General features: G+C 37.9%; 1 protein-coding gene and 1 pseudogene across 3 annotated transcripts in view; both read left to right on the top strand.

Moving 5' to 3' along the window:
• The window catches only part of TET1 (tet methylcytosine dioxygenase 1), a 139515-nt gene that overhangs the window by 65390 nt on the left and 47168 nt on the right, over positions 1-26957 (top strand). For all 3 annotated transcript variants that reach the window (XM_040242215.1, XM_040242213.1, XM_040242214.1), the window contains one exon: positions 23733-26055. In XM_040242215.1, coding sequence (XP_040098149.1) covers positions 23733-26055 — 2323 coding nt within the window. The remainder of the gene's footprint in view (positions 1-23732; positions 26056-26957) is intronic.
• Positions 17644-19232, top strand: LOC120865209 (annotated as a pseudogene).

The following is a 26957-nucleotide window of genomic DNA, read 5'->3' as shown; positions in this document are numbered from 1 at the left end:
AAGCTTTATATTTGGTTGTCAGTCTTTACAACCATACTTAGTGGATGATATTAAAACTAAGGATTTCCCATTTCATCATGTAACACCAGTCTTTTGGAAACTGTAAAATTCAGAATCTTTTTTCTGATTTATGATTTTATTCTTGTGTTCCTTTTCCTTTATTTGATTTATATTCTATGTTTAAGATGTTTATGAGGCTTTAAAAAGAATGGAGCTGTAGATTTGAATTTGCCTGCTTATAATTGTTAAAGAAATACTCGAAAGGGGAAAATACAGTGCCTTCCTCTATATGATTAAATGACTTCTAAATTATTATTATTATTTTTTGTAATGTCTACATTTCCTTGTAATCCCTTCATTTTCATCTATGACATTTTGTTTGCCCTATGAAGTACTTGAAACAATGATGGCAATGCCAGTGCTAATGTTTTATTTCAAATAATATGTGTCTAAGCAGACACTTAAGTATCTTTTCCTTTAATTGTAAATTTATTTGTTGTGGACTATGAGCCTCTTCCAACTTACCCAGATGGACAGAATTAATATTTGTCGCATACTCTTTCAAATCACTTTTGTTACATATAAAAGCATCCATATGTATGTATACATAGAGTATGTACACATAGTTTGTCCATATGTATGTATACATAGAGTATGTATGAACTAAGAGCCTTCTCCAACTTACCCAGATGGACAGTATTAACATTTGTCTTATACTCTTTCAAATCACTTTGTTACATATAAAAGCATATTTTGCCACATGCTTTTTAAATTTCAGTTCTGAAATAATACATGCAGAGTTCATGTAATACATTTGTGTAGTTCAGAATTATTACAAGAACAGTCAAGTGGTTAAGAAATAGAATATTGCCAATACTGCAACCATCTGTGCATATCATTATACCATCTCATCATCTTCCCAACCCCCAGGAGGAAATTTCTTTCCTGCCTTTAGCATAATCATTTCTTTACTCGTCTATATAAAGTTTTGTCATTCCTGTATGCATCTTCAATACCATAGTTCTTAAGGGTAAATTTCTACAGGATAAGTACAGAGGAGGGAGATGAGCATGTAGTTAAAAGAAAATTTTTTCTCTTGAATAAAATTATTTTTTTCTCATTACAAGAATGTTTCACAAGTCACTAATTCCATAGCAAATAATAAACATTTGGTTTATGTTCCTATAACTACACTAACATTAATTATGATTTTATAAAAATTAGATTGTATTATACTACTTTTTTGAGGCTTCATTCTTGTAATATTAAATTTACGTACTTCTTGTTGGGTCAGAGTAAGTAGATTTCTATCATGATATTAATAAATTGAGAAATATGGATTTAAGAGTACTATTTAAAGACATAAAGGGAATCAGTCATAAAATCAAAATAGTGTGTCTTTTAAATTAATAGAGTAAAAGAAAAGAAAAATAACCCATTTAACAAACATAGACCCAACCTAAAAGAAATCCCACAGACTGAATAAATAAAACGAAATCTAAATGATCTATCGTTCACAAGACACAATCCTAAAAGCAATGTGAGTTGAAATGCAAAGGATGGGCAAAAGATTTTCCAGAAAAGTGTAAATAGAAATTTTTGAGGTGTAAATAGAAATTTTTTGATAGTTATTTTCCTCTAAATTTAAACTTAAACCAAAAGCAACAAGTTTATCACCTCTAGATATTATCAATCCTTATTCTTTATTGTCTGACATTTTAAGGTGATTACATTATTTTCATTTTTAAAATTATTACTGAGATTTATTTCAGCCTTATTGGGGGTATAATTGACAAATAAAGGGAATTTCCTGGCAGTTCAGTGGTTAGGACTCAGCTCTCACTGCTGAGGGCATAGATTCAATCCCTGGTCAGGAAACTAGTTGGATCCCACAGATTACCTAGTGTAGCTTTCCCCCTCCACCACCACAAAAAAATTGACAAATAGATTTGCAAGCTACTCAAAGTGTACAATGTGAAGAGTATTCCCTCCATTGAATCAATTAGTATGGATTTCTCTTTCCCTTTCTCATAGACTTACCTTTCTTTTTCATTTTTCTTACTGAAAACATGTAAATCCTACTCTCTTGTTGTTCTTTTAATTACTAAATCGTTCTGATTCTTTTGAGACTCCATGGACCGTAGCCCACCAGACTCATCTGTCCATGGGATTTCCTAGACAAGAATATTGGAGTGGGTTGCCATTTCTTTCTCAGGATCTTCCCAACCCAGGGATTGAACCCAAGTGTCCTGCATTGGCAGGCAGATTCTTTACCACTGAGCCACCTGGAAAGCCTTCTATTCTCTTAGCAAATTTCAGTTATATGGTACATTGTTATCAACTATAGATACTAAATTATACATTAGGACCTCAGACCTTATTCATTGTATAACTGAAAGCCTGTACCCTTTTACCAACCTCTCTTTGTTTCTCTCATGCCCCAGCTCCTAACAATCAATTTTTACTCTGTTTCTGTGTTTGATTTTTTTTTTTTAGATTCCATCAATATATATGATACCATGCAATATTTATCTTTCTCTGTGTAACATATTTCTCTTAGAAAAATGCCCGTTAGGTTCATCCATGTTGTTGCAAATGATAGGATTTCCTTCCTTTTAAAGACAATATGTGGGGCCATCCAAGATGGATGGGTCATGGTGGACAGATCTGACAGAATGTGGTCCACTGGAGAAGGGAATGGCAAACCACTTCAGTATTCTTGCCTTGAGAACCCCATGAGCAGTATGACAAAGCAAAAAGATAGGACACTGAAAGATAAACTCCCCGGGTTGGTAGGTGCCCAATATGCTACTGGAGATCAGTGGAGAAATAACTCCAGAGAGAATGTCAAAAAAACAACACTCGGTTGCAGTTGGGACTGGTGATAGAAGCAAGGTTCCATGCTGTAAAGAGCAATATTGCATAGGAACCTGGAATGTTAGGTCCATGAATCAAGGCAAATTGCAAGTGGTCAAACAGGAGATGGCAAGAGCGAACATTGACATTCTAGGAATCAGCGAACTAAAAAGGACTGGAATGGGTGAATTTAACTCAGATGACCATTATATCTACTACTGTAGGCAGGAATCCCTCAGAAGAAATGGAGGAGCTGTTATAGTCGACAAAATAGTCCGAAATACAGTACTTGGATACAATCTCCAAAATGACAGAATGATTTCTGTTCGTTTCCAAGGCAAACTATTCAATATCTTGGTAATCCAAGTCTATGCCCCTACCAGTAACGCTGAAGAAGCTGAAGTTGAACAGTTCTATGAAGACCTACAGACCTTCTAGAGCTAACACCCAAAAAAGATATCCTTTTCATTATAGGGGACTGAAATGCAAAAGTAGGAAGTCAACAAACACCTGGGGTAGTAGGCAAATTTGGCCTTCGAGTACAGAATGAAGCAGGGCAAAGGCTAATAGAGTTCTGCCAAGAGAACTCACTGGTCATAGCAGATACCCTCTTCCAACAACACAAGAGAAGGCTCTACACATGGATATCACCAGATGGTCAACATCGAAATCAGATTGATTATTTTTTTTGCAGCCAAAGATGGAGAAGCTCTATACAGTCAGCAAAAACAAGACTGGGAGCTGACTGTGGCTCAGATCATGGAATCCTTACTGCCAAATTCAGACTTAAATTGAAGAAAGTGGGGAAAACCACTAGACCATTCAGGTATGATCTAAATCAAATCCTTTATGACTATACAGTGAAAGTGAGAAATAGATTTAAGGGACTAGATCTGACAGACAGAGTGCCTGATGAACTGTGGATGGAGGTTCGTGACATTGTACAAGAGACAGGAATCAAGACCATCCCCAAGAAAAAGAAATGCCAAAAAGCAAAATGACTGTCTGAGGAGGCCTAGAAATAGCTCTAATAAGAAGAGAAGAGAAAGAAAAGATCTAAGCAAAATAAACCCAAAAAGATTAAAAAAAAAAAAAAAAAAAAAGAAGAGAAGTGAAAAGCAAAGGAGAAAAGGAAAGACATACTCATTTGAATGCAGAGTTCCAAAAAATAGCAAGGAGAGATAAGAAAGCCTTCCTCGATAATCAATACAAAGAAATAAAGGAAAACAATAGAATGGGAAAGACTAGAGATCTCATCAAGAAAATTAGAGATACAAGGGAACATTTCATGCAACGATGGGCTCAATAAAGGATAGAAATGGTATGGACCTAACAGAAGCAGAAGAGATTAAGAAGAGGTGGCAAGAATACACAGAAGAACTGCACAAAATAGATCTTCATGACCCAGATTATCACGATGGTGTGATCACTCACTCTCAGCTAGAGCCAGACATCCTGGAATGTGAAGTCAAGTGGGCCTTAGGAAGCATCACTACGAACAAAGCTAGTGGAGGTGATGGAATTCCAGTTGAGCTATTTCAAATCCTGAAAGATGATGCTGTGAAAGTGCTGCACTCAATATGTCAGCAAATTTGGAAAACTCAGCAGTGGCCACAGGACTGGAAAAGGTCAGTTTTCATTCCAATCCCAAAGAAAGGCAATGCCAAAGAATGCTCAAACTACCGCACAATTGCACTCAGCAATACATGAACCGTGAAATTCCAGATGTTCGAGATGGTTTTAGAAAAGGCAGAGAAACCAGAGATCTAATTACCGACATCTGCTGGATCATTGAAAAAGCAAGAGAGTGCCAGAAAAACATCTATTTCTGCTTTATTGACTATGCCAAAGCCTTTGACTGTGTGTATCACAATAAACTGTGGAAAACTGTGAAAGAGATGGGAATATCAGACCACCTGACCTGCTTCTTGAGAAACCTGTATGCAGGTCAGGAAGCATCAGTTAGAACTGGACATGGAACAACAGACTTGTTCCAAATAGGAAAAGGAGTACATCAAGGCTCTATATTGTCACCCTGCTTATTTAACTTATATGCAGAGTACATCATGAGAAACACTGGGCTGGAGGAAGCACAAGCTGGAATCAAGATTGCTGGGAGAAATATCAATAACCTCAGATATGCAGATGACACCACCCTTATGGCAGAAAGTGAAGAGGAACTCAAAAGCCTCTTGATGAAAGTGAAAGAGGAGAGTGAAACGTTGGCTTAAAGCTCAACATTTAGAAAACGACGATCATGGCATCCAGTCCCATCACTCCATGGGAAATAGATGGGGAAACAGTGGAAACAGTGGCTGACTTTATTTTTATGGGCTCCAAAATCACTGCAGATGGTGATTGCAGCTATGAAATTAACAGATGCTTACTCCTTGGAAGGAAAGTTATCACCAACTTAGACAGCATATTAAAAAGCAGAGACATTACTTTGTTAACAAAGGTCCGTCTAGTCAAGGCTATGGTTTTTCCAGCGGTCATGTATGGATGTGAGAGTTGGACTATAAAGAAAGCTGGGCACAGAAGAATTGATGCTTTTGAACTGTGGTGTTGCAGAAGACTCTTGAGAGTCCCTTGGACTGCAAGGAGATCCAACCAGACCATCCTAAAGGAGATCAGTCTTGGGTGTTCATTGGAAGGTCTGATGTTGAAGCTGAAACTCCAACACTTTGGCCACCTGATGCGAAGAGCTGCCTCATTGGAAAAGACCCTGATGCTGGAAAGATTGAGGGCAGGAGAAGGGGATGACAGAGATGAGATGGTTGGATGGCATCACTGACTCGATGGACATGGATGGGTTTAGGTAAACTCTGGGAGTTGGTGATGGACAGAGAGGCCTGGCAAGCTGCGGTTCATGGGGTCGCAGAGTCGGACATGACTGAACGACTGAACTGAACTGAAAGATAATAAAATCCCATTGTGTACATATACCATATTTTTTGTACCCATTACTCATTAATCAATTGACAAACACTTAAGTTGTTTCCTTACCTTGACTGTTTTAAATAGTGCTACTACTTTATTTGAGGTACTATCTCATTGTGGTGTTGATTCGTGTTTTTTTAATAATGAATAATGATTAGCTTCTTTTCATGTACCTGCTGGCCACCTGTTTGTCTTTTTGGGAAAAATGTCCATTAAGTCCTTAATTTTCATTTACTTATTATTATTGGAATGAAACAGTTTTTCATAGAAAGTTGATTGATACTGAAATTTCCTGCATGTGGTTTTCTGAATTTTTATTTATATTTTTAATGTAAATAGAAATTTTACAACCTTTATTATAAAGGTAGCAGATGGTTGGAATCTATGCTTACACAGATGCTTCTCCCTAACACTTTCAACTTACACACACAGGAGGACTGTATCATATGTAATTTTTCACCTGCCCTTTTTAATTTTATATTTTGAAATTTTGTCGTTGCAATACAGGCTACTTTAGAATTCCATTGTACAGACATATCATACTGTACTTTATTTACCCAGTCCTGTATCCTTTTGAAACATTTGTTATGATGCAACTCAAACAAGCTTTACATAAATATTCTTGAAACTTTTTTTTTAATCTTTTTTTGGCCACACCACAGTGTGATCTTAATTCCTCACCTAAGTTCTAGGCCATGCACCAAGCAGTGGAAGTGCAGGATCTTAACTATTGTATCACTAGGAAAGTCTCACATAAATATTCTCATATTAGTAAAGAACCACTATTCAAACTGCTGCACGATTGTGCTCATTTCACATGCCAGCAAGGTAAGGCTCAAAATCCTCCAAGCTAGCCTTCAACAGTATGTGAACCAGAAATTCCAGATGTACTAGCTCGATTTAGAAAAGGCAAAGGAACCAGAGATCAAATTGCCAACATCTGTTGGATCATAGTAAAAGCGAGAGAATTCCAGAAAAACATTTACTTTTGCTTCCTTGACTATGCTAAAGCCTCTGCCTGTGTGGATTACAGCTAACTGTGGAAAATTCTTAAAGAGGTGGGAATACCAGACCACCTTACCTGCCTCCTGAGAAACCTGTATGCAGGTCAAGAAGCAAGTTAGTACCATACCTGGAACAATAGATTGGTTCCAAATTGGGAAAGGAGTACATCAAGGCTCTATATTGTCACCCTGCTTATTTAACTTATATGCAGAGCAAATCATCGAAAATGCTGGGCTGGATGAAGCAAAAGCTGAAATCAAGATTGCCGGAAGAAATATCAATAACCTCAGATAAACTGATGACATCACTCTTATCGCAGAAAGCAAAGAAGTAAAGAGCCTCTTGATGAAAGTGAAAGAGGAGTGAAAAAGCTGGCTTAAAACTCAACATTCAAAAAACTAAGATCATGGCATACGATCCCATCACTTCATGGCAAATAAAAGGGGAAATAATGGAAACAGTGGCACACTTTATTTTGGGGGGCTCCAAAATCACTGTAGATGGTGACTACAGCTATGAAATTAAAAGATGGTTGCTACTTGGAAGAAAAGCTATGACCAACCTAGACAGCATAGTAAAAAGCAGAGACATTACTTTGCTGACAAAGTTCTGTATGGTCAAAGTTATGGTTTTTCCAGTAGTCATGTATGGATGTGAGAGCTGGACCATAAAGAAGGCTGAGGACCAAAGAGTCGAAGCTTTCAAACTGTGATGTTGGAGAAGACTCTTGAGAGTCCCTTGGATTACAAGGAGATCAAATGAGCCAATGCTAAAGGAAATCAATCCTGAATATTCACTGGAAGGACTGTTGCCGAAGCTGAAGCTCCAATACTTTGACCACTTGATTCGAAGAGCAGAGTCATTGGAAAAGACCCTGATGCTGGGAAAGATTGAAGGCAGGAGAAGGGGACAAGAGAGGATGAGATGGTTGGATGGCATCACTGACTCAGTGGACATGGTTGAGCAAACTCCAGGAGATAATGAAGGACAGGAAAGCCTGGCTTGCTACAGTCCACGGGGTCTCAATGAGTGAAACATGATGCAGTGACTGAACAACAACAAAACAAGTGCGATCAATTGTGTTAAATATGTTGCAGAGATAGTAAAGGAGGGAGTGTTCAGTTTTATGTGAGTGCATTAGTCCTCAGTTGTGTCCAACTCTTTGCAACCCCATGGACTGTACCCTGCCATGCTCCTCTGTCCATGGAATTCTCCAGGCAAGAATACTGGCATGGATTGCCATTTCCTTCTCCAAGGGATCTTCCCAACCCAGGGATTGAACCTGGGTCTCCTGCATTGTAGACAGATTCTTTACCATCTGAGCCACCAGGGAAGCCCCTTTTATCTGAGTGAGGCAGCAGGATAAGAAATAATTGATTCGGAAAAAAAATAAGCATTTGATCCGGTATTTCCTTGGCAGTCCAGTGTTTAATCTGGGCTACCACTGCAGGGGGAAAGTGTTTCATTCCTGTCTGAGAGATCAGATCCCTCGTGACTTGTGATGTGGCCCAAAAAATAAAAAAATAAAAACACCACCACCAACAGCAAGAGGAAAACATATAAAAAGCTGGGGAATTAAGAAATACTTGATTCCACAATGTCACATTTCCTCTAGTTCTTTATTAGAGGCAAATTGGAAGACCAAAAAGCTTTCTATGTTAAGTTCTACTTGAAGATAGGGCTGCTTAAAATAGCCTAGAGGAAGCAAGGCTGGGGGTAGGGCTGGGTAGGGGAGTATGGTTGGTTTAAGAGACATTCTGTAAAGTATGGCCCAAAGCCAGGAACTTGGAGGCCTTGGTTGCTGGACTGAAAAATGTGAATTTTGCTCTGGGGAATCTTGGTTCCCTCTTTCCTTTACCAAGCTGTTCTTTGAGTCTTTATGGGCTTTTTAGCTTCAGATCTAAGGGAACCAGGCAGGAGTTAGTTTAGAATATGTGGTTTCTTGAACCCCCTTGGGTGATGTTGTTGTTTAGCCAGGTGCAGTGTGGAATATAGCCTAAAGCAATTAGATTTGCATTTCAAATGAATTCCATAAATAACTGCATTGTCTAATAATTTGAAATTTGGGTAGGACAACTGAGAAGCCAATTTTTATTTTATTTTAATTTAAAAATTTAAAATACAACTTTATTTTGGTACCACTACATTTTCGTTCAATCACTGAATATTTAGCATTAAATTGAGATTAAGTATAAAATATACACTAAATTTCATAGGGTTTATGTAAAAATGTAAACTTGCTGATAATTTTTATAATAATTCCATGCTGAAATAATTTGCTTGCTATGGTAACTTAAATAGAAATATATTAAATTTTATTTTACCTGCTTCTTTTTTACCTAAAGAAAATACCTCCTAAAAGCTTTGAAATGATTTCTGTAGCTCAGATTGTATTTACATTGGACAGTGCTTCCTTAGAACAGCATGAAGATTTGGATGTGCTATATTCTGCAAGTCAATCCGAATTCTGAGATTCATCCACTCAGGGTAGCTTAGGTCCAGACAATGTTTGCTATCTAACACTCATTAACATGTGAGCTCCGTTAGAACTGGTCCCTTTCCTCTTCTTTTGATGGATAAATGCCTTGTCATTGGTCTCCATAAGCATTTTGAATGCATGTACGGAGGCAAAGAAGTAGGAATGGGGAACACAGGGATAAACGGAAGAGTCTACTCAACTTAATGGCTTCCAGAAGACTCATGGGTCATCAGTAAGATTTGGGGGTTAAAGCAAGCCCAAAGAATGAGGTAATTCATTAACTTTTAGACATGAAAGTTTTAACCACTCAGTCCTGTCTGACACTCTGCAACCCCCTTGACTGTAGCCCACCAAGCTCCTATGTCCATGGAATTCTCCAGGCAATAATATTGGAGTTGCCAGCCATACCCTTCTCCAGGGGATCTTTCTGACCAAGGGTTAGAATTTGGGTTTCTTGTATTGCAGGCAAATTCCTTACCATCTGAGCCATCAGGGAAGCCCTTTTAGACATGGTTCAGTTGTAATTGCTAGGTGAAGATGTCCAGTTAGTGGATAAATGAATTTCACATTCGGGAGAAATATCTTTTCTTGATGTGAGAATCAATAGCAGGCAATCATAGACTGAAGGGCAAGTGTGCCAATAAACGGGGTGAAGGGAGAGGAGACAAAGGGAAACACTATCCTTTATATGTGGGCAGAGAAGCCAACCAGGGAGACTGAAATGATGGACTCAGAAGTGAAAGAAAGATCTTAAGTGAACAATTGGACTACAGTGGTGAATCTTGGATAGTTTCAATGGGGTAGTGGGAGGAGAAGCCTAATTATGATGGGTTGAAGGTACATGATAGGTGATTGCAGTTTGGATGACATTGTTTGTGAACAGCGCAGAGAGGTAGGGTGGGAGCTAAATATTTCTGGAGGCTTTTGTTTTCTCAAGACAAAAGATTTCAGTTTGTCCTAGGTTGTGGGGAAGAAGGTAGCTGGGAGAGATTTACCGATCTTTGACTCCAGAATGCTGTCTGATTTTTCTGTTAGGAATGTATAAATACCTCTGTGCATACCATCACCAGCTAAATGCTGAATAAATAGTCAGTATTCTTGGAGATTATGTTATTATTCGTAGAAAGTCTAAACTGAAATAGACATATTTTCTTCAAAGGAAAATGTTGGAGGAAGGGAGCAGAGACCCAAGGTATGTGACCCATAAGCCTGGATGTGTGTCCATGGCTAGTTGTATCTGACTCTGGGACCCCAAAGAGTAGCCCATCAGGCTCCTCTGTCCATGGCATTTTCCAGGCAAGAATACTGGAGTGGTTTGCCATTTCCTTCTTCAGGGGATCTTCCTGACCCAGGGATTGAACCTGTGTCTTCTGCATTGGCAGAAGGGTTCTTTACCACTGTGCCACCACTGTGCATGCATGCACATGGGCGATGTAGAAAGCATCAAAAACTAAAACCTTTCTTGGTTCCTCATAGGATCATGAATTAGCTAGTTATCTGATGGCCTTCTGGAGGGAGTTAGGTGAGGCAAGGTCTTTGAATATTATCTTTGATCATGAGGGAATATTCCAGGTGGAGTGACTTGACAGGGGTTAAACCCTAGTGGAAAACAGGATTACGAATTGCCAGAAATCTTGAAGAGAGTTTAAGTGCCATTAACAAACAAACCTAAAAAAGTCCATGTAAACTGCATTTGCAAAAACTTGTGTGGTTGGATAAATAATCTCCAATTTGTATGTTCTTTTGTTTTAAAAATTAATATGGCAATTCATATTATGGTATTAATACCAGGAAGCTTTTACCGTATCTTTTTCTCCTAATTATATGAAACTAACAAATTTGAAGAAAAAGTTATACTAGAAAGTAAAACATACCAGGGTCATTCTGAAGAGGATTTGTAGGCCAAGGAATATTTGTGGGAGAAATAGACGGTGACCTTTGACTGCTTCCTTAAGAACCAGCCTCTAAATTGGGTTCCAGTTTCACTCCTTTCCTTAATAATTTGTGAGAACCCTGTGTGAAAAGTGAAAGTGTTAGTCTCTCAGTCATGTTTCACTCTTTGACTCCATGGACTGTAGCCCTCCAGGCTCCTCTGTCCATGGAATTCTCCAGGCAAGAATACTGGAGTGGATTGCTATTCCCTTCTCCAGGGGCTCTTCCTGGCCCAGGCACTGAACCCGGGTTTCCTACAAAGCAGGCAGATTCTTTACTATCTGAGACACCAGGGAAACCCCATGTGAAACCTGTGTGCATATATTGAATTTGGAGATTAAGCTATGATATTTTACTTAAAGAGCAATGTTGTTCTGCTATAACTCACAGACAGATGAATAGAAGTAGTATGTACTATGCTATACAGTAGTTATTTATCTTTTTAAAGTTATTTTTTAAATCCTGGGAAATTATTGTTTTTTAGTTTAAGTATAGTTGTTTTGAACTGTAAAGTTGGAGAATACTCTTGGGAGTCCTTTGGGCTCCTAGGAGATCAAACCAGTCAATCATAAAGGAAATCAATAGTGAATATTCATTGGAAGGACTGATGCTGAAACTGAAGCTTCAATACTTTGGCCACCTGATGCGAAGAGCTGACTCATTAGAAAAGACCCTGATTCTGGGAAAGAGTGAAGGCAGGAGGAGAAGGGGAGGACAGAAGATGAGATGGTTGGATGGCATCATTGACTCAATGAACATGAGTTTAAGCATGCTCCTGAATATGATGAAGGACAGGGAAGCCTGGTGTGCTGCAGTCCATAGGGTCGCAAAGAGTTGGACAGCAACAATACTAGTTGATTTACAATACCATGTTAATTTCAGGTGCAATTGTTTTTTAGATTCTTTTCCCTTATAGGTTGTTATAAATTATTGAGTATAGTTCCCTGTGCTATACAGTAGGTCCTTGTTGGTTATCTATTTTATATATAGTAGTGTCTGTAAGTTGAGTTATCGTAAGGAAATTGAGGTGCAAAGGGGATCTGTAGAGCTTTATGCCATGTGGCTGGTAAGCAATAGAAAGGGGGAGTTACCAGTTTCATTCCAAGAAAGCTCACATTATTGAAAATATATGAAACAGTTAAGGTATGTAAAAAAAGTGTAAAGAATAATACACTGAACATCAGAGTTGGTTATTCATTTTAAGCTTGGATAGGGTTGTTCACGAAAAGTGTGAAGAATAAAAAGGCAGTGGATCTAGAATCTTCTAAGGAACAGGCTTGGGGGACACACCTACAGCCAAGGGACGGTTGTTCCAGAGTGAGGCTCCAGGGGAGACCTAGATTTTCGTTTCAATGGAGAATCCCCTTGGGGATCTACAAAAGAGCAGAGTAGGTGTGTAGTATTTAAGGAGTGTTTGGATTTGGCAGTTCAGAAGTCATTTATAACCTTGAGGGGTAAGCCCTGAAGATACTTGAATGAGGAGGGAATTTAGTGGGTTGATAGCTTTGAGGCAGATTTGGAGTCTGGGTTGTTTTTTTTTTTTTTGGTCTTTTGTTGTTTTTACATGAATTAACACATTTATTATAGGCTAGCAATGTTACAAATGGTGGACCTTTAGTTACTTCAGTCAGACTATGGCATGATAGAAGTGGTGCTGTAGGTTCAGGAATTATCTGCCACCTTTTCAGGAACCACAGAACCAGATCCCCAGAGCTTGTGTCTTCATTTTGTTTTTGCCACCAGAGAAGCAAGTGTACTTGTCGGCTGGCTGATTTCAATTTTCTTCATCATTTTCCTGAGAGAGGTACCATAATGGGCTCTTATTGACAGATAGTCGTGGCCGTGGTGCTTTTAGCCTTGCCACCGGACAGGGGTTTTTTATCTTTCTTTCTTTCTTTCTTTTTTTTTTTTTTAATGTCTTACGTACTTTTTTTTTTTTTTTGCTATGCCTTGAGGCATGTGGGAACTTTGTTCCTGACTAGGGATTGAACTTGAGCTCTGTGGAGGAATTTCTGGATTTTTATCTTTTTGACTAGGAATAAATTATACTGACTCTTAGCTTCTGAGGAGGTGGTCTAAAACAAGGTCATCTATGACTAGAGAGGTTTAGCTTTTAGGTCAGTTTTACACTTTTGGAATGCATTTGCAATTAACTTGGTTTTTGACTAAATAGAAGTTGTCCCTCCCTTTAGTTAAGTCTCCTCCTTTGCCCCACCCTCAAGTAAAGGATTTACTGTGGATTCTAAAACCCTGTGGCCAAATGAGGGTGGAGTTTTGGGGGGTAAGAATGAAAACTTTAGGAAAGCTTTTGCATCTGGCTTCTGGATCTGAAGGAGAAAATTGAGAAACATCTGTAGTTTCTTCCATGGCTCCTATTCGGCACAAGCTTGGAAAAACCATAAGGCCCTGTGGCACCCAGGTAGGACAGGGTGGGGTGTATAGTCATCCAGTCTCTTTGCCCCCGATCTTCTGGCTGACCCAGCCCTGCCTATCTGTGGCCTTTGAAACCCCTCACTGGGTAGCTGTAGGCAAACTGGAGAAACAGATAAGAGGCAAAACTAAAAAGGAATGTTAGGGTTACAAATCTTGGTAGGGCAGGTATAGGAAAAGGGGGAAATTAATGGCTTGGATTCTGGAGCAGATAATTTCACTGCTCTAGTAAAATAAAGTAGATCCCCTTTGAAGGAGGATATTTTTGATGTGTGTGTGCGTTAAATGCTTATTTTAGAATTTCCTTAGGTGGATCTTTGGTGAGTCACTGGTTCATCTTTACTTTTGACTTCAATCTGATTTTGTTAGCAAGGAGTTGTGGTCAGCACTGTTTGGTGGTAGGTTGGAGAGCAGGGCTGACCTCTGTGCGTCTTCTTCACGCTGGTTTTTAAAGGGAACGTGAGAGGGAAAATACAGTATCAGGAATGATTGTGTCTTCTGAAAGTCAAACTTCACGGAGGCCTCAGTGGTTTTCCCTCAGGTTTCTCTTCACATGCTCAGTTTTCAGGTTGAGGAAGCAGACTTGGGAGGTGTTTCTTCTGATTAGGGATAAATACACTGTGGGCTGTTCCTGCCGCTTTATTTGTTAGTTTTAAAGTTGCTTTTTCCTCCAATGAGGTGAAAAAAAAATTGGTTCTTGGTGGGGGAGGGGTTGAAAAAACTTAAGATATCACAATGAGGTCACCGTATGTAAACACAGACACACTATATCTGTGATATTATGATCTTCTGGGGAGGTATTAAGATCTTCTGGGGAGGAATATTAGGGAAAAAATGTTTTAAAAGACTTCTGCAAGAAGGGGTGGGGAAAAAATGAAAAGTAGGTTAAGAAACAAACTGATTTACCTGTGTAATAAAGGTCATAGTGTTGTTGGACCAAAGCTCTGAAAATGCTTTGAAAGTTTTTATTTTTTCATGTAGTCTGGGTACCTGTTTCTGGTTGTAGGAAATGCAGCACGTATGGAATGTGAGCATGTGTTGGGAGGGCTACAATCAGATCCTGTTCAAAGGGCAGAGTCAGAATTTTCAGAATAGAAGGCCTCTTTCCTACTTCTCCGGTGGCTCAGATGGTAAAGTGTCTGCCCCCAGTGCGGGAGACTTGGGTTCGATCCCTGGGTCGGCAAGATCCCTTGGAGAAGGAAATGGCAACCTATTCCGGTATTCTTGCCTGGAAAATCACATGGACAGAGGAGCCTGGTGGGCTACAGTCCACGGGGTTACAAAGAGTCGGACATGACTGAGCGGCTTCACTTCACTTCCTCAGTACCATTTGGCTCCTGCAAGAGTAGGTATAAGAGTGTCATGAGGATAGGAATGTGGAAAAATGAGAACACGGCAATAGCTTGGGAACTATTGGATCCAGATCTCATCTAAGGAGTTCAACATTCCTGTTAGTTCAGAGTGTGTACAACCTGTAATCTTGGGATGGGTATTAAATGGAAGACAGACAACTAGGGGACTTTGAAATCATTTACTGTCTTTTAAACTGTACCTTTGGGTCTTTTTGGAGTGGTAGAGGACAAGAATGGAACTTGAGTGGGAGGGGCTGGGGTAGGAGGAGAAGAGATACAAACACAGGTAGGTAATTATTTGGGTTTTGCTGTAACAGCTTCCAGAGAAACCCAAAGGAAATTTTTGGCCAACCTAATAATTTGTACTTCAAGAAGAATGTTCAGGAAATACACTATACCTAGGCAGATTAAATGCCAATAAAATCATCATTAAAAAACTGTAGCCATTGGGGCCTATTTCAAGTAGTTGGATTCACACTCTCAGTGATGTCATGGAAACAACTCCTTGCAGCTTATTAGGTGTGTGCATTTTTTCCCAACTCTTGCTTAGTTGGTCACTTTGATGGTGGATTGGCACCACAAAAATGGGCCAACCCTACAAAATAGGGCTTCCTCCCCACCACTTCCCAAGTTGATTGTTAAACGTTTATCAGAATACCACTGAGGAGAGTTTCTAAAAGACAAATGTTGACTGTTGTATGTAGCCTTCTTAAAATGTCTTAAACAAGTATTATTAAAAAAAAAAAATGTACTCTGCACTCTTCCTCATGCTCCAATTTGTATGTATTTTGATACTACATAAACTATTCTGCATTTAGATTTCTTTCGCTTACTATACCTAGAAGTCTTTGCATAAAGTGCTTTGTCAATTTTGGTTTACTTTTAAGGGAAATATATAAAAAAGTCAAAGTAGCTTTTAATCATATCTGGCCTAAATAAACCTTTGCTGTTTCCTCACTATAAAGTATTGCTCCTAAACTCTTTCTATTCACCATTAGTTTCTTCCAGAGTAACTTTATGCAGATATGAATGTGTATATTATTTCTTTTTATATAAAACATATTTCACATATAATCTTTTCCTGTTAGCCATGGAATTTTTTATCCTTTTTTATGGTTGCAAGGCACTATATAGCTATATCACAATTGAATTAGCCTGCTACAGATGGACATTGAAATCTTTTCAGCTATTTGTTTAAATATACAAAGCTGTCAAAACATGTAGTTATATGCAGGTATAACTGGGATAAATTTCAAACTGCTGTATGAAAGTTGCACTTAATTTTGATAATTATTGCCAAATTGCCTTCCAAAGGGATTGCACCATTTTGTACTTTAACCAGCAATATGTGAGTTTATTTCCCCACAGCTTGCCCAAGGGTCTAGGTGGTCAAACTTTTGGACTGCTATTCTAATAAATGAAAAATGTCATTTTAATTTGCATTTCTTTTAATGTTGAGCATCTTTCCACAGTGCCTATGTCAGGGTTGTATGAAGATTAAATGAGCTATTGCAAGTAATGAGTATATTAGAATACAGCTAATAGCTTTGGAATTACAACTGTTGTGATGAAATTGTATTCTCTCTTAGTGATTGTCACTGTGCTCTTGAGTCAGTTATTATCTGACATAGTTATCTCACTTAATTACCATCACAATCATATATGATCTCTTAAAAAGAGAAAACTATAGTTAAGGTTAAGTAGCACATCCTGGGTTGAACAATTCCTAAGGATTGCTCTCTTTCCTTCCCCATGTTAGAATTCAAGATTAAATAGTAATGGCAAATAAATTGGTTTCTTTTCAACACTTCTTTTTAAAAACAAACCTAAGTTGATTTTATGTATTTTTTAAATTGAGGAATAGTTTATTTAAAATAATAGTTTCAGGTATATGACATAGGATTCAAAATTTTTATATAGATTATTTACTTCATTTAAAGTTACTATAAAGTATTGGTTACAAAAGAAGAAAAAAATACAAAAAATATTGGTTACATTGCCTCTGCTGTATACTAGGTCCTTTTAACTTATTTATTTTATACATAGTAGTTGATACCTCTTAATTCCCCACCCCAACTTGACCCTCCCCCCATTCTTCTCCCCACTAGTAACCACCAGTTCTCTATATCTCTGATTCTGTTTCTGTTTTGTTAAATTCATTCATTTTATCTTTTAGATTCCAGACATAAGTGATATCATATAGTATTTGTCTGTCTGACTTATTTCACTAAGCATAATATTCTCCAAGTTCATCCATGTTATTGCAAATGGCAAAATTTCATCCCTTTTTATGGCTGAGTACATTCCAGTTTATATGATAAACCAACATCTTTATCCATTTATCTGTTGATGGACATGCAGGTCGTGTCTATATCTTGGCTATTTAAATAATTTCTGCTATACATTTGAACTGCAAGAACAGGCTGCTTTAGCAGGCTGCTAGCTTCATTTCCGAGGGGTCCTTGCCCCTCCAGGCCTGGCAGTGCTTGCCTCTGCCTTTAGCAACTTTGTTGGTCCCCCATGGTCCCCCTGGGTGGGCGGGCAGGCTGGCTTAAGCTGCCACGGGGGTACATTTGGAGAGTTCCTCAGGGGTTTTGCTGGATCCAGTGCAAGCTGCTTGGCGCAGGGCTGAACCACCATGCCCCAGTGATGGTGGGCAGCTCAGCGCCCCGGCCACTGGCCTGCTAGGCGGGTTCGGTGCTAACACTGCAGCAGATAGCGTTCCAGAAGACTAGGAGAACATCAACCCTGAGAAGGAGGCACCCGCCCAGCAGTCCCCAACCGGGTGGGCTGGTGGTACCGAAGGCTGGAAACTCCAAGGGTCCAGCACCCCAGAGGCCTAACACCTGATAGGTTGCACCTCTTAAGGATCTTCCTATAAATGATGAGCATATCACCGTTCCTCCCTGGAAATTAAACAGTAAACAGCCTGCCTTTACCATTCATGTGGATGAAGCAGAAGAATGCAAAAGAGGCCAGCTGAATCTAAAAAAGCAGAAAGTGAAGATGTCTTGGCTGTTACTTTACCAGGACCAAGAATACCACTGGTACCTCTTGATCACCTAGTGGATGGTAGTTTGCAGTCACCACGTACTATGGTCACATCAATTGTATTGGAAGATGAAAAGCCAGGGAGTGTTAATGAAGTACCAGACTACCATGAGGACATTCACACATACCTTAGGGAAATGGAGGTTAAATGTAAGCCTAACATGGGTTACATAAAGAAACAGCCAGACATTACTAACAGTATGAAGGCTATCCTCTTAGACTGGTTAGTTGATGTAGGAAAAGAATATAAACTACAAAATGAGACCCTGCATTTGACTGTGAACTACCTTGATAGGTTTCTTTCATCCATGTCTGTGTTGAGCGGAAAACTTCAACTTGTGGGGACTGCTGCTATGCTGTTAGCCTCAAAGTTTGAAGAAATAGACCCCCTAGAAGTAGCAGAATTTGTATACATTACAGATGACACTTGTATCAAGAAACAAGTTCTGAGAATGGAGCACCTAGTCTTGAAAGTCCTTGCTTTTGACTTAGCCGTACAAACAATAAATCAGTTTCTTACCCAATACTTTCTGCATTAGCAGCCTACAAAAGGCAAAGTTAAAAGTTGAGCAGTGCTTTTTTGAGATTGAAGTTTGATAGACGCTGCTGCTGCTGCAAAGTCGCTTCAGTCATGTCCGACTCTGTGCCACCCCGTAGACAGCAGCCCACTATGCTCCCCCATCCCTGGGATTCTCCAGGCAAGAACACTGGAGTGGGTTGCCATTTCCTTCTCCAATGCATGAAAGCAAAAAGTGAAAGTGAAGTCGCTCAGTCATGTCCAACTCTTAGCGACCCCGTGGACTGTAGCCTACCAGGCTCCTCCGTCCATGGGATTTTCCAGGCAAGAGTACTGGAGTGGGGTGCCATTGCCTTCTCTGGATAGACACTGACTCATATCTAAAATATTTGCCATCGGTTATCACCGCTGTGGTCTTTTATTTAGCAGTCTACACAGTCATGAGACAAAGCTGGCTTGACTCATTAGTGTAAAAGACTGGATATCCGTTGGAAATTCTAAGCCTTGTCTCATGGACCTTCACCAGACCTACCTCAGAGCACCACAGCATGCACAACAGTCAATAAGAGAAAAGTACAGAAATTCGAAGTTTTACGGTGTTTATTTCCTCAACTCATCAGAGACACTAAATGTGTAACAGTGAAAGACTACCTTTGTTTTCTAAGATGTATAGCACTCAAAGTATATGGTATACAGATTTTATCTTAGATTTTAATTTTATAATCATTTCTGAATACAGAAGTTATGGTCAAGTACAAATTATGGTATCTATTACTTTTTAAATGGTTATACTTCATATATCTTTTGTGCATGTAATTATCTTATATATTTGGCTAATTTTAAGTGGTTTCTATTAAAGTATTAATGATGCCAGCTGTCAGGATAATAATGAATTGATTTAAAAAAAAATAATTCTACTATAAACATTGGGGGTGTATGTATCTTTTTGAATTACTGTCTTCATTTTCTTTAGATCAATACCTAGGAGTGGAATTGCTGGATCATGTGGTAATCCTATTTTTACTTTGTTGAGGAACCTCAATACTGTTCTCCATAGCGGATGCACCAATTTATATTCCTACCAACAATGTATAAGAGTTCCCTTTTCTCCACATCTTCACCAACATTTGCTATTTGTGGTCTTCTTGATGATAGCCATTCTGATGTGAAGTGATATCTCGTTGTGGTTTTGATTTGCATTTCTCTGATTAGTCATTCTGAACATCTTTTGATGTGATATCTTTAGCCATCTTTTATTTCTTTTCTGTCTGATTGCCATGTCTCAGACTACCAATACTATGGTGAATAAAAGTAGTAAGAGCGAGTATCCTTGTTTTGTTCCTGATCTTACAGGATATGTTTTTAACTTTTCACTGTTGAACATGATGTTAGCTCTGGGCTTATGGCTTATTATAATGGCCTTTATTATGTTGAGGTACGCTCCCTCTATATCCACTTTGTGATGAATACATTATTTGGATGTACTTTTTTGTTTTACCATGCCAGCTAAGCTTGTGAGATGTTAGTTCCCTGACCAGGGATGGAACCCAGGCCAAGGCAGTGAAAGTGCTGAGGGGAATTCCTACTGTTTGTATATTTTAAATTGTAAGATGTTTTAATTTATCACATGTTATCACATCACATGTTGTCACACGTTATTTTGGGTTAATGGTATATTATGAATTTCTTGCCATGCAATCACTAGATTGATACATAGAGTAATGACTGCACATTAATTCACAGTGTGAATATATGAGGGTTTATTTCATATTTTCTCTAAAGGTTATATTGCATTATGATTTGCTTACATTTTATTTTTGCAATTTGGATTGCATTTGTTTTCATTTTCTTCTAGTAATAAGTTGGATAGATTTTGATCCTTTTGATTTCCACCTAAGTGAATTACTTATGCCTGTTCTTTGCTCAGTATTCTATTGAGTCGTTTTCCTTTTTAATTTCTCAGAATTTTTTTTTTCCTTAAGAACAGTAACTATATATCTTGTATTTATCCAGTCTGTCACTTGATTTTTTTAAAATTTCAATATAAAAATTTTTCAATAGAAATTTCACTTTAATTTTGACAATATTTCTCCTACCTTTGTAAGTAGCTATGCATATCAGGAAGTAAATACAGTTTATATCATTATTGAGTACATGGACACAAAACCATACTTAAAAGATTTTTATGATAATACTTATCTTTACTGAATATAGTATACTTATTTTTCTTTAATATTCTATTAAAAATCATTTGTTACAAAGCATGAAATTGGTATTGGGACTCAGGTTGTGATCAGCAATTTAAAAAGCATATTATGGTGTCTTTGCCTTTCAGAGTGTTAATATTACATGTAGTCAAAAGATTCTGTCTTTTTTATGGCTTGCCACTTTTTGCTCTTTGGAAGATTTTTCCTACTTTCTAAATTTTCTTTTATTTAAATTATTAATATATCTGGAATTTTTGTTGCATGTTATAAGGATCAAACTTCTTTCTTGTCATTATTAAGAAATTGATCATTTTCTCTGCTGCTTACAAATGCTAGCATTTTAACAATAATATTAAATATTATTGAACTTATCCTTCTAATTTGTTTATTTACCTGGAAGGGTATTACTCCTTTTAATATTAAAATTTTGTATATTGCTTTTTAAAAAAATTGGCCATCTTATTTATTTTTACAAAGTTGTTATGTATATGTAATATACATATAAGATAATGGATTTTAAAAATGAATTTTGACATGTTAAAACATAGCCTTTGTAACCTATACCCTGACAGGAAATTAGATATAGCCCTTCTGAACTCTGAATCTTTTTTTCTTTTTAGTCAATACTCTTGGTTTTTCTATTCAGTTCAGTTCAGTCACTCAATCGTGTCTGACTCTTTGCAACCCCATGAATCGCAGCACGCCAGGCCTCCCTGTCCATCACCAACTCCCGGAGTTCACTCAGACTCGCGTCCATTGAGTCAGTGATGCCATCCAGCCATCTCATCCCCTGTCGTCCCCTTCTCCTCCTGCCCCCAATCCCTCCCAGCATCAGACTCTTTTCCAATGAATCAACTCTTTGCATGAGGTGGCCAAAGTACTGGAGTTTCAGCTTTAGCATCATTCCTTCCAAAGAAATCCCAGGGTTGATCTCCTTCAGAATGGACTGGTTGGATCTCCTTGCAGTCCAAGGGACTCTCAAGAGTCTTCTCCAACACCACAGTTCAAAAGCATCAATTCTTCTGCGCTCAGCCTTCTTCACAGTCCAACTCTCACATCCATACATGACCACAGGAAAAACCATAGCCTTGACTAGACGGACCTTAGTCGGCAAAGTAATGTCTCTGCTTTTGAGTATGCTATCTAGGATGGTCATAACTTTTCTTCCAAGGAGTAAGCGTCTTTTAATTTCATGGCTGCAATCTTAGAGTCAATTATATCATCACTTATTCAGTATTTTTATACTTAGATTTTACTGTCTTTCAGGCATTGACTAAAACATCTGGCACCATGTTAAATATAAAGATGATTTTCTATTTGCTCCTAACAGAAATGTCCCCTCTTGTGTCATCCTGTGGAATAACTTCGGATGAGCCCTGTGCGGCAGTCGGGATGTCAGTTTTCTGACCAGGGATCAAACCTGTGCCCCCTTGCATTGAGAGTGCAGAGTCTTAACCACTGGATGGCCAGGGAAATCCTTGTTTCAAGGTTTACAAAAAATTAAAGAGGGGAATACTGATTCCTTGATGAGTTCAGTGTTTCTCTCAGAAGCAATGACAGTGTTCGGGAATGAAAGGTGATTGTTGCACAATATTGTGTATACAATCACAGAATTATACAACTTCAAATAGTAAAATGGTGAATTTTATCTTATGGGAAGTTCATCTCAAAAAAATTTTCAAAAGGGATGTCACTCACCAGAATGGTTAATGTGTTAAGACAGAAAGTGTTAAGTTTTGATTAGAATGTGAACTAATTGTTAATAAAAATGGAAACACATGACTAATTCTTGTGGGAGTGTACATCGATAACCACTGTAGAAAATTCTTTGGCCTGTCTCCTAAAGCTGGAGGTGCATGCACACATATTAATACACACACTGAGTGATCCAGCACTTCCCTCCACCCTATGCACATATAAGTTCACCAAAAGATAACAGTAATGTGTTATAGTGTACTTTGTTGCAGCCAAAAACTAAAAATGAATGTCCATCTATAGTAGAACAGAAAAATACATAGTATATTCAATCAATGAATTACTGTATAGCAGGAGGGATCAATGGATTACAATTATACTTTACAACATGGAAGACTACCACAAATAAAATTTTGTGTAAAAGAAAGTCGGTTGTATAAAGTAAGGAAATAAGCAAAAGAAATCTAAGATGTCAAATCAGTGGTTATCCTTTGGTTTTGGAGTGATGATGATAAGTTTTTTAAAATTAAGTTTTATATTTTTAAATCAAAATATAGTTGATTTGCAGTGTAACTGCTGTACAGCAAAGTGTTGTTATATGTATATAAATTCTTTTTTATATTCTTTTCCATTTTGGTTTATCATAGGATTAAATATACTATGTGCGGTAATGTAGGACCTTCTTTATTAAATGTAAATTTCTTGGTGGGATTTGGGTACATAGCAGTTTTGTGAAAACTCAGCAAGCTATATAAGTATTTATGCTTTATATATTTTTAAATTTATTTATTTTAATTGAAGGATAGTTGCTTTTTAGTATTGTTTGTTTCTACCAAACATCAACATGAATTAGCCATAGATTTACCTATAATGATGTATGATTTTTTTGTATGTATGTGTCTCATTACAGTTTGGATTGGAATAGTAGGTATTGCTCATTGAATGACAGCAATTGTGAAAATATTTTACAAATTTTTTTTTAATTGTTAAAAAAAATTTATTTTGGAAAAAATGAATATACCAAAACATTAACAGGCATGGGATTATGATGGTTTTTACCTCTCTTTTTTCTTTTCCCCTTATTGATTTTTTATAACTTATTGGAAAATATAAAAATTGAAAATAAAATGTTTTCAGGGACTTCACATTTAGTTGCTTTTAAGTTGTAAAGTTCTAAAAAAAAAAAAAAAATAAGTTGTAAAGTTCTTATGACTCTTCCTCAGATATTGGAGTAGATTATATGAGTAATTTCTGTGTTTATTTTATAGGCAGATTTTGACAACAAACTGGTAAATGGCCCCAAGTCAGAATCCATGGAATACAGTAGTTGTGCCCATGAGGAAGAACAGAGATTGGAATTGAATTCATGTCCCTTAGAAAATGTAACTAAAAATGAAGAAACTATGACAGGTATTGAAGTGGAGAATTGGACACAAAACAAGAAATCACACTTAACTGATCATGTCAAAGGAGAATTTAGTACAATTAAAACCGAAGTTGAAAATTTGAGAAACTCTGAAGATGACAGGAAAAAAATTCTACTTACTGACCTCCTTGAACCTCAAAAATTGTTTGCACAAACTGTAAGAAATGGCATTAAAAATGTACACTATTTACCAACTGAAACAAATTTGTCTTTTAAAAAAATCAACATTGAAGAACTTGGCAAGGCATTTGAAAGCAATCCTTATAAATTCCTGAAAGACACCGCAAACCATAACAATGTCATGAGCACCATTGCTACTGGTGGGAGCTGTGACCATCTCAAGGGGAAGAGTAATGTTTTGGTTATTCAGAAGCCTGGCTTTAATTGTAAGTCTTTCCCAGATCCTGTGAACTGCAACTTAAATAGTCATACGCGTATACATAATGAAAGTGATCAACCAAAATCCCTAGAAATTATAGCAAATAGAGAATTAAAAGAAGGATCGACACTTCAACCAAGTCTCCTCTCTCTAATGAAAGACAGGAGATTAACACTAGAACAAGTAGTGGCCATAGAAGCTCTCACCCAACTTTCAGAAGCCCCGTCAGAAAATTCCTCTCCATCCAAGTCAGAGAAGGATGAAGAAACAGAACAGAGAACAGCTAGCTTGCTTAACAGCTGTAAAGCTATTCTGTATTCTGTGAGAAAAGACCTCCAAGACCCAAACTTAAAAGGGGAGCCTCAGAGCCTTCATCGCTGTCCGTCTTTGGAAAAGCAAAGCTCATGCAATGCTGTAGTGTTCAATGGCCAAAATATCATTTCTAAGTCACACAACAACTCACCTAGTAACCAAGCATCCACAAAGGCACAGGAAAGTTCAACGGTCACAAATTCAATATCACTTGTTATACCAAATTCAAATTCATCTAAAACTGATACCAATAAAAATATTGCTCAAGGTAGGATTACTCTCGACAATTCTAGGAACTTGCAGCAGTTGACCACAATAACTAGCAAATCAGAGTATTGTAACCAGTCACTGGACAACAGCATCAAGTTGGATTCAAAGGATGATTCATCATGTCAAGATTCAGTTCATAGTAAAATAGAAGAAGATGTTGCCGCACAGTTAACACAGCTTGCATCAATGATTAAATTCAATTATGTGAAACCAGAGGACAATAAAGTCGAAAGTACACCAACAAGTCTTGTTGCATATAATGTACAGCAAAAGTATAACCAGGAGATGGGCACACCACCACAGAAACCTCCTTCCAGTGTACAAAATAATCAAGGCTCATCAGTAACAAAGCAAAAGAACACAATCCAGAAAAAGACAAAATCTACTCCATCAAGAGATAGACGGAAAAAAAAGCACATGGTCATAAGTTGTCAAGAAAATGACCAGAAAAAGCAGGAACAGTTGTCATATGAGTATAGTAAATTACATGACATTTGGATAGCATCTAAATTTCAAAGATTTGGTCAATTTGGTCCACATGATTTTCCCATTCTATTGGGAAAAATTCCTCCCCTAAATAAAGTATGGAAACCACTGACTCAAACAAGTTCAGCATTAGAACACAAAAAGTTATTTCCTCCACTCGCTCAGATAAAATTTGAGAGATATTATCCTGAATTAGCACAGGAAAAGATGAAGGTTGAACCCTTGGATTCTATCCCCATAATCCAGTTAAAAACAGAATCCAATGGGCAGGCATTTACAGAAAATGCATATACTCAGGTACAGCCAACAGTGAATGTCAATCAGAAAGCTCATCCTTTACTCCAGCCAGACTCTCCAACCAACCAGTGTGCTAATGTCCTGGATGGCAGTGACCAAAGACAGTTCCAAGAGGATGTTAAAGACCAACTCATGCATCAGAGACTGCCAACATCTCCTGGTATCTCTCATGAGACCCCTTTACCAGACCCAGCACAAATTCTCAGGAACCTAAATGTGGTATGTTCAGGTGGGATTACAGTGGTTTCTACCAAAAATGAAGAGGACATCTGCTCATCTAGTGTTGGAACATCCGAATTTCCCCCAATAAACAGTGCACAGAAAACTTTTAACGATTATGCGATGAACTTCTTTACCAATCCTACCAAAACCCTTGTGTCCACAACGAAAGATTCTGAATTGCCTACTTGCAACTGTCTTGGTAAGTGCATGCATGTGTGTTTCATTTTTTTCTTGCCTTAATTGCCTCAAATCCTTATCAAGTAAAGTTTGATTTGTGTTTTTATATGTGACATTTTGGCCCCATTCATATTCTAGCTGCTGCTGCTGCTGCTAAGTCGCTTCAATCGTGTCCAACTCTGTGCGACCCCATAGACAGCAGCCCACCAGGCTCCTCTGTCTCTGGGATTCTCCAGGCAAGAACACTGGAGTGGGTGGCCATTTCCTTCTCCAATGCATGAAAGTGAAAAGCGAAAGTGAAGTCGCTCAGTCGTGCCCAACTCTTAGCGACCCCATGGACTGCAGCCTACCAGGCTCCTCTGTCCATGGGATTTTCCAGGCAAGAGTACTGGAGTGGGGTGCCATTGCCTTCTCCCATATTCTAGCTAGGATGGACTAAATAATTCTATACCCATTTTTCTGTGGGACCTTTTTTTAATGGGGCTCAGATACATGGGAAATGCAACTGGTAATCCAGAAACTTTCTTAAGTGGAAAATTGGATTTTGCTCAAGCTAGATGTCTCTCAGATTATCTGTTGTGCACATCATAAGAATGAATCCCTTAATACTTTATCACAGTTTATTCTTCCTATATTCAGAAAAATTTCAACCCTTAGGCCCTTTTGTTTAAAATCAAGTATTTTTAAGTTGTACATTTTAAACATGTATGCAGAGAACATAAAATATATGTATAACTTAAATAACCATAAGAAAAGTTTCTGTGTAATTGCTAACCCAGTCAAGAAGAAAATGACTCGTTGGTACATTCCAGAATGGGTAGTTAAAGGATTGATTGGATGGATGGAGTAAGTATGTCATTCTGATATACTTTTTTAACCACAATAGAAAAAATAGTGAAGTATAGCAATTACTTTCAGTTCTTG

This window comes from Oryx dammah, unplaced genomic scaffold (genome assembly GCF_014754425.2).
Source record: "Oryx dammah isolate SB20612 unplaced genomic scaffold, SCBI_Odam_1.1 HiC_scaffold_6, whole genome shotgun sequence".
Classification (NCBI taxonomy): domain Eukaryota; kingdom Metazoa; phylum Chordata; class Mammalia; order Artiodactyla; family Bovidae; genus Oryx; species Oryx dammah.
This window is presented reverse-complemented; position numbering and strand designations above follow the sequence as displayed.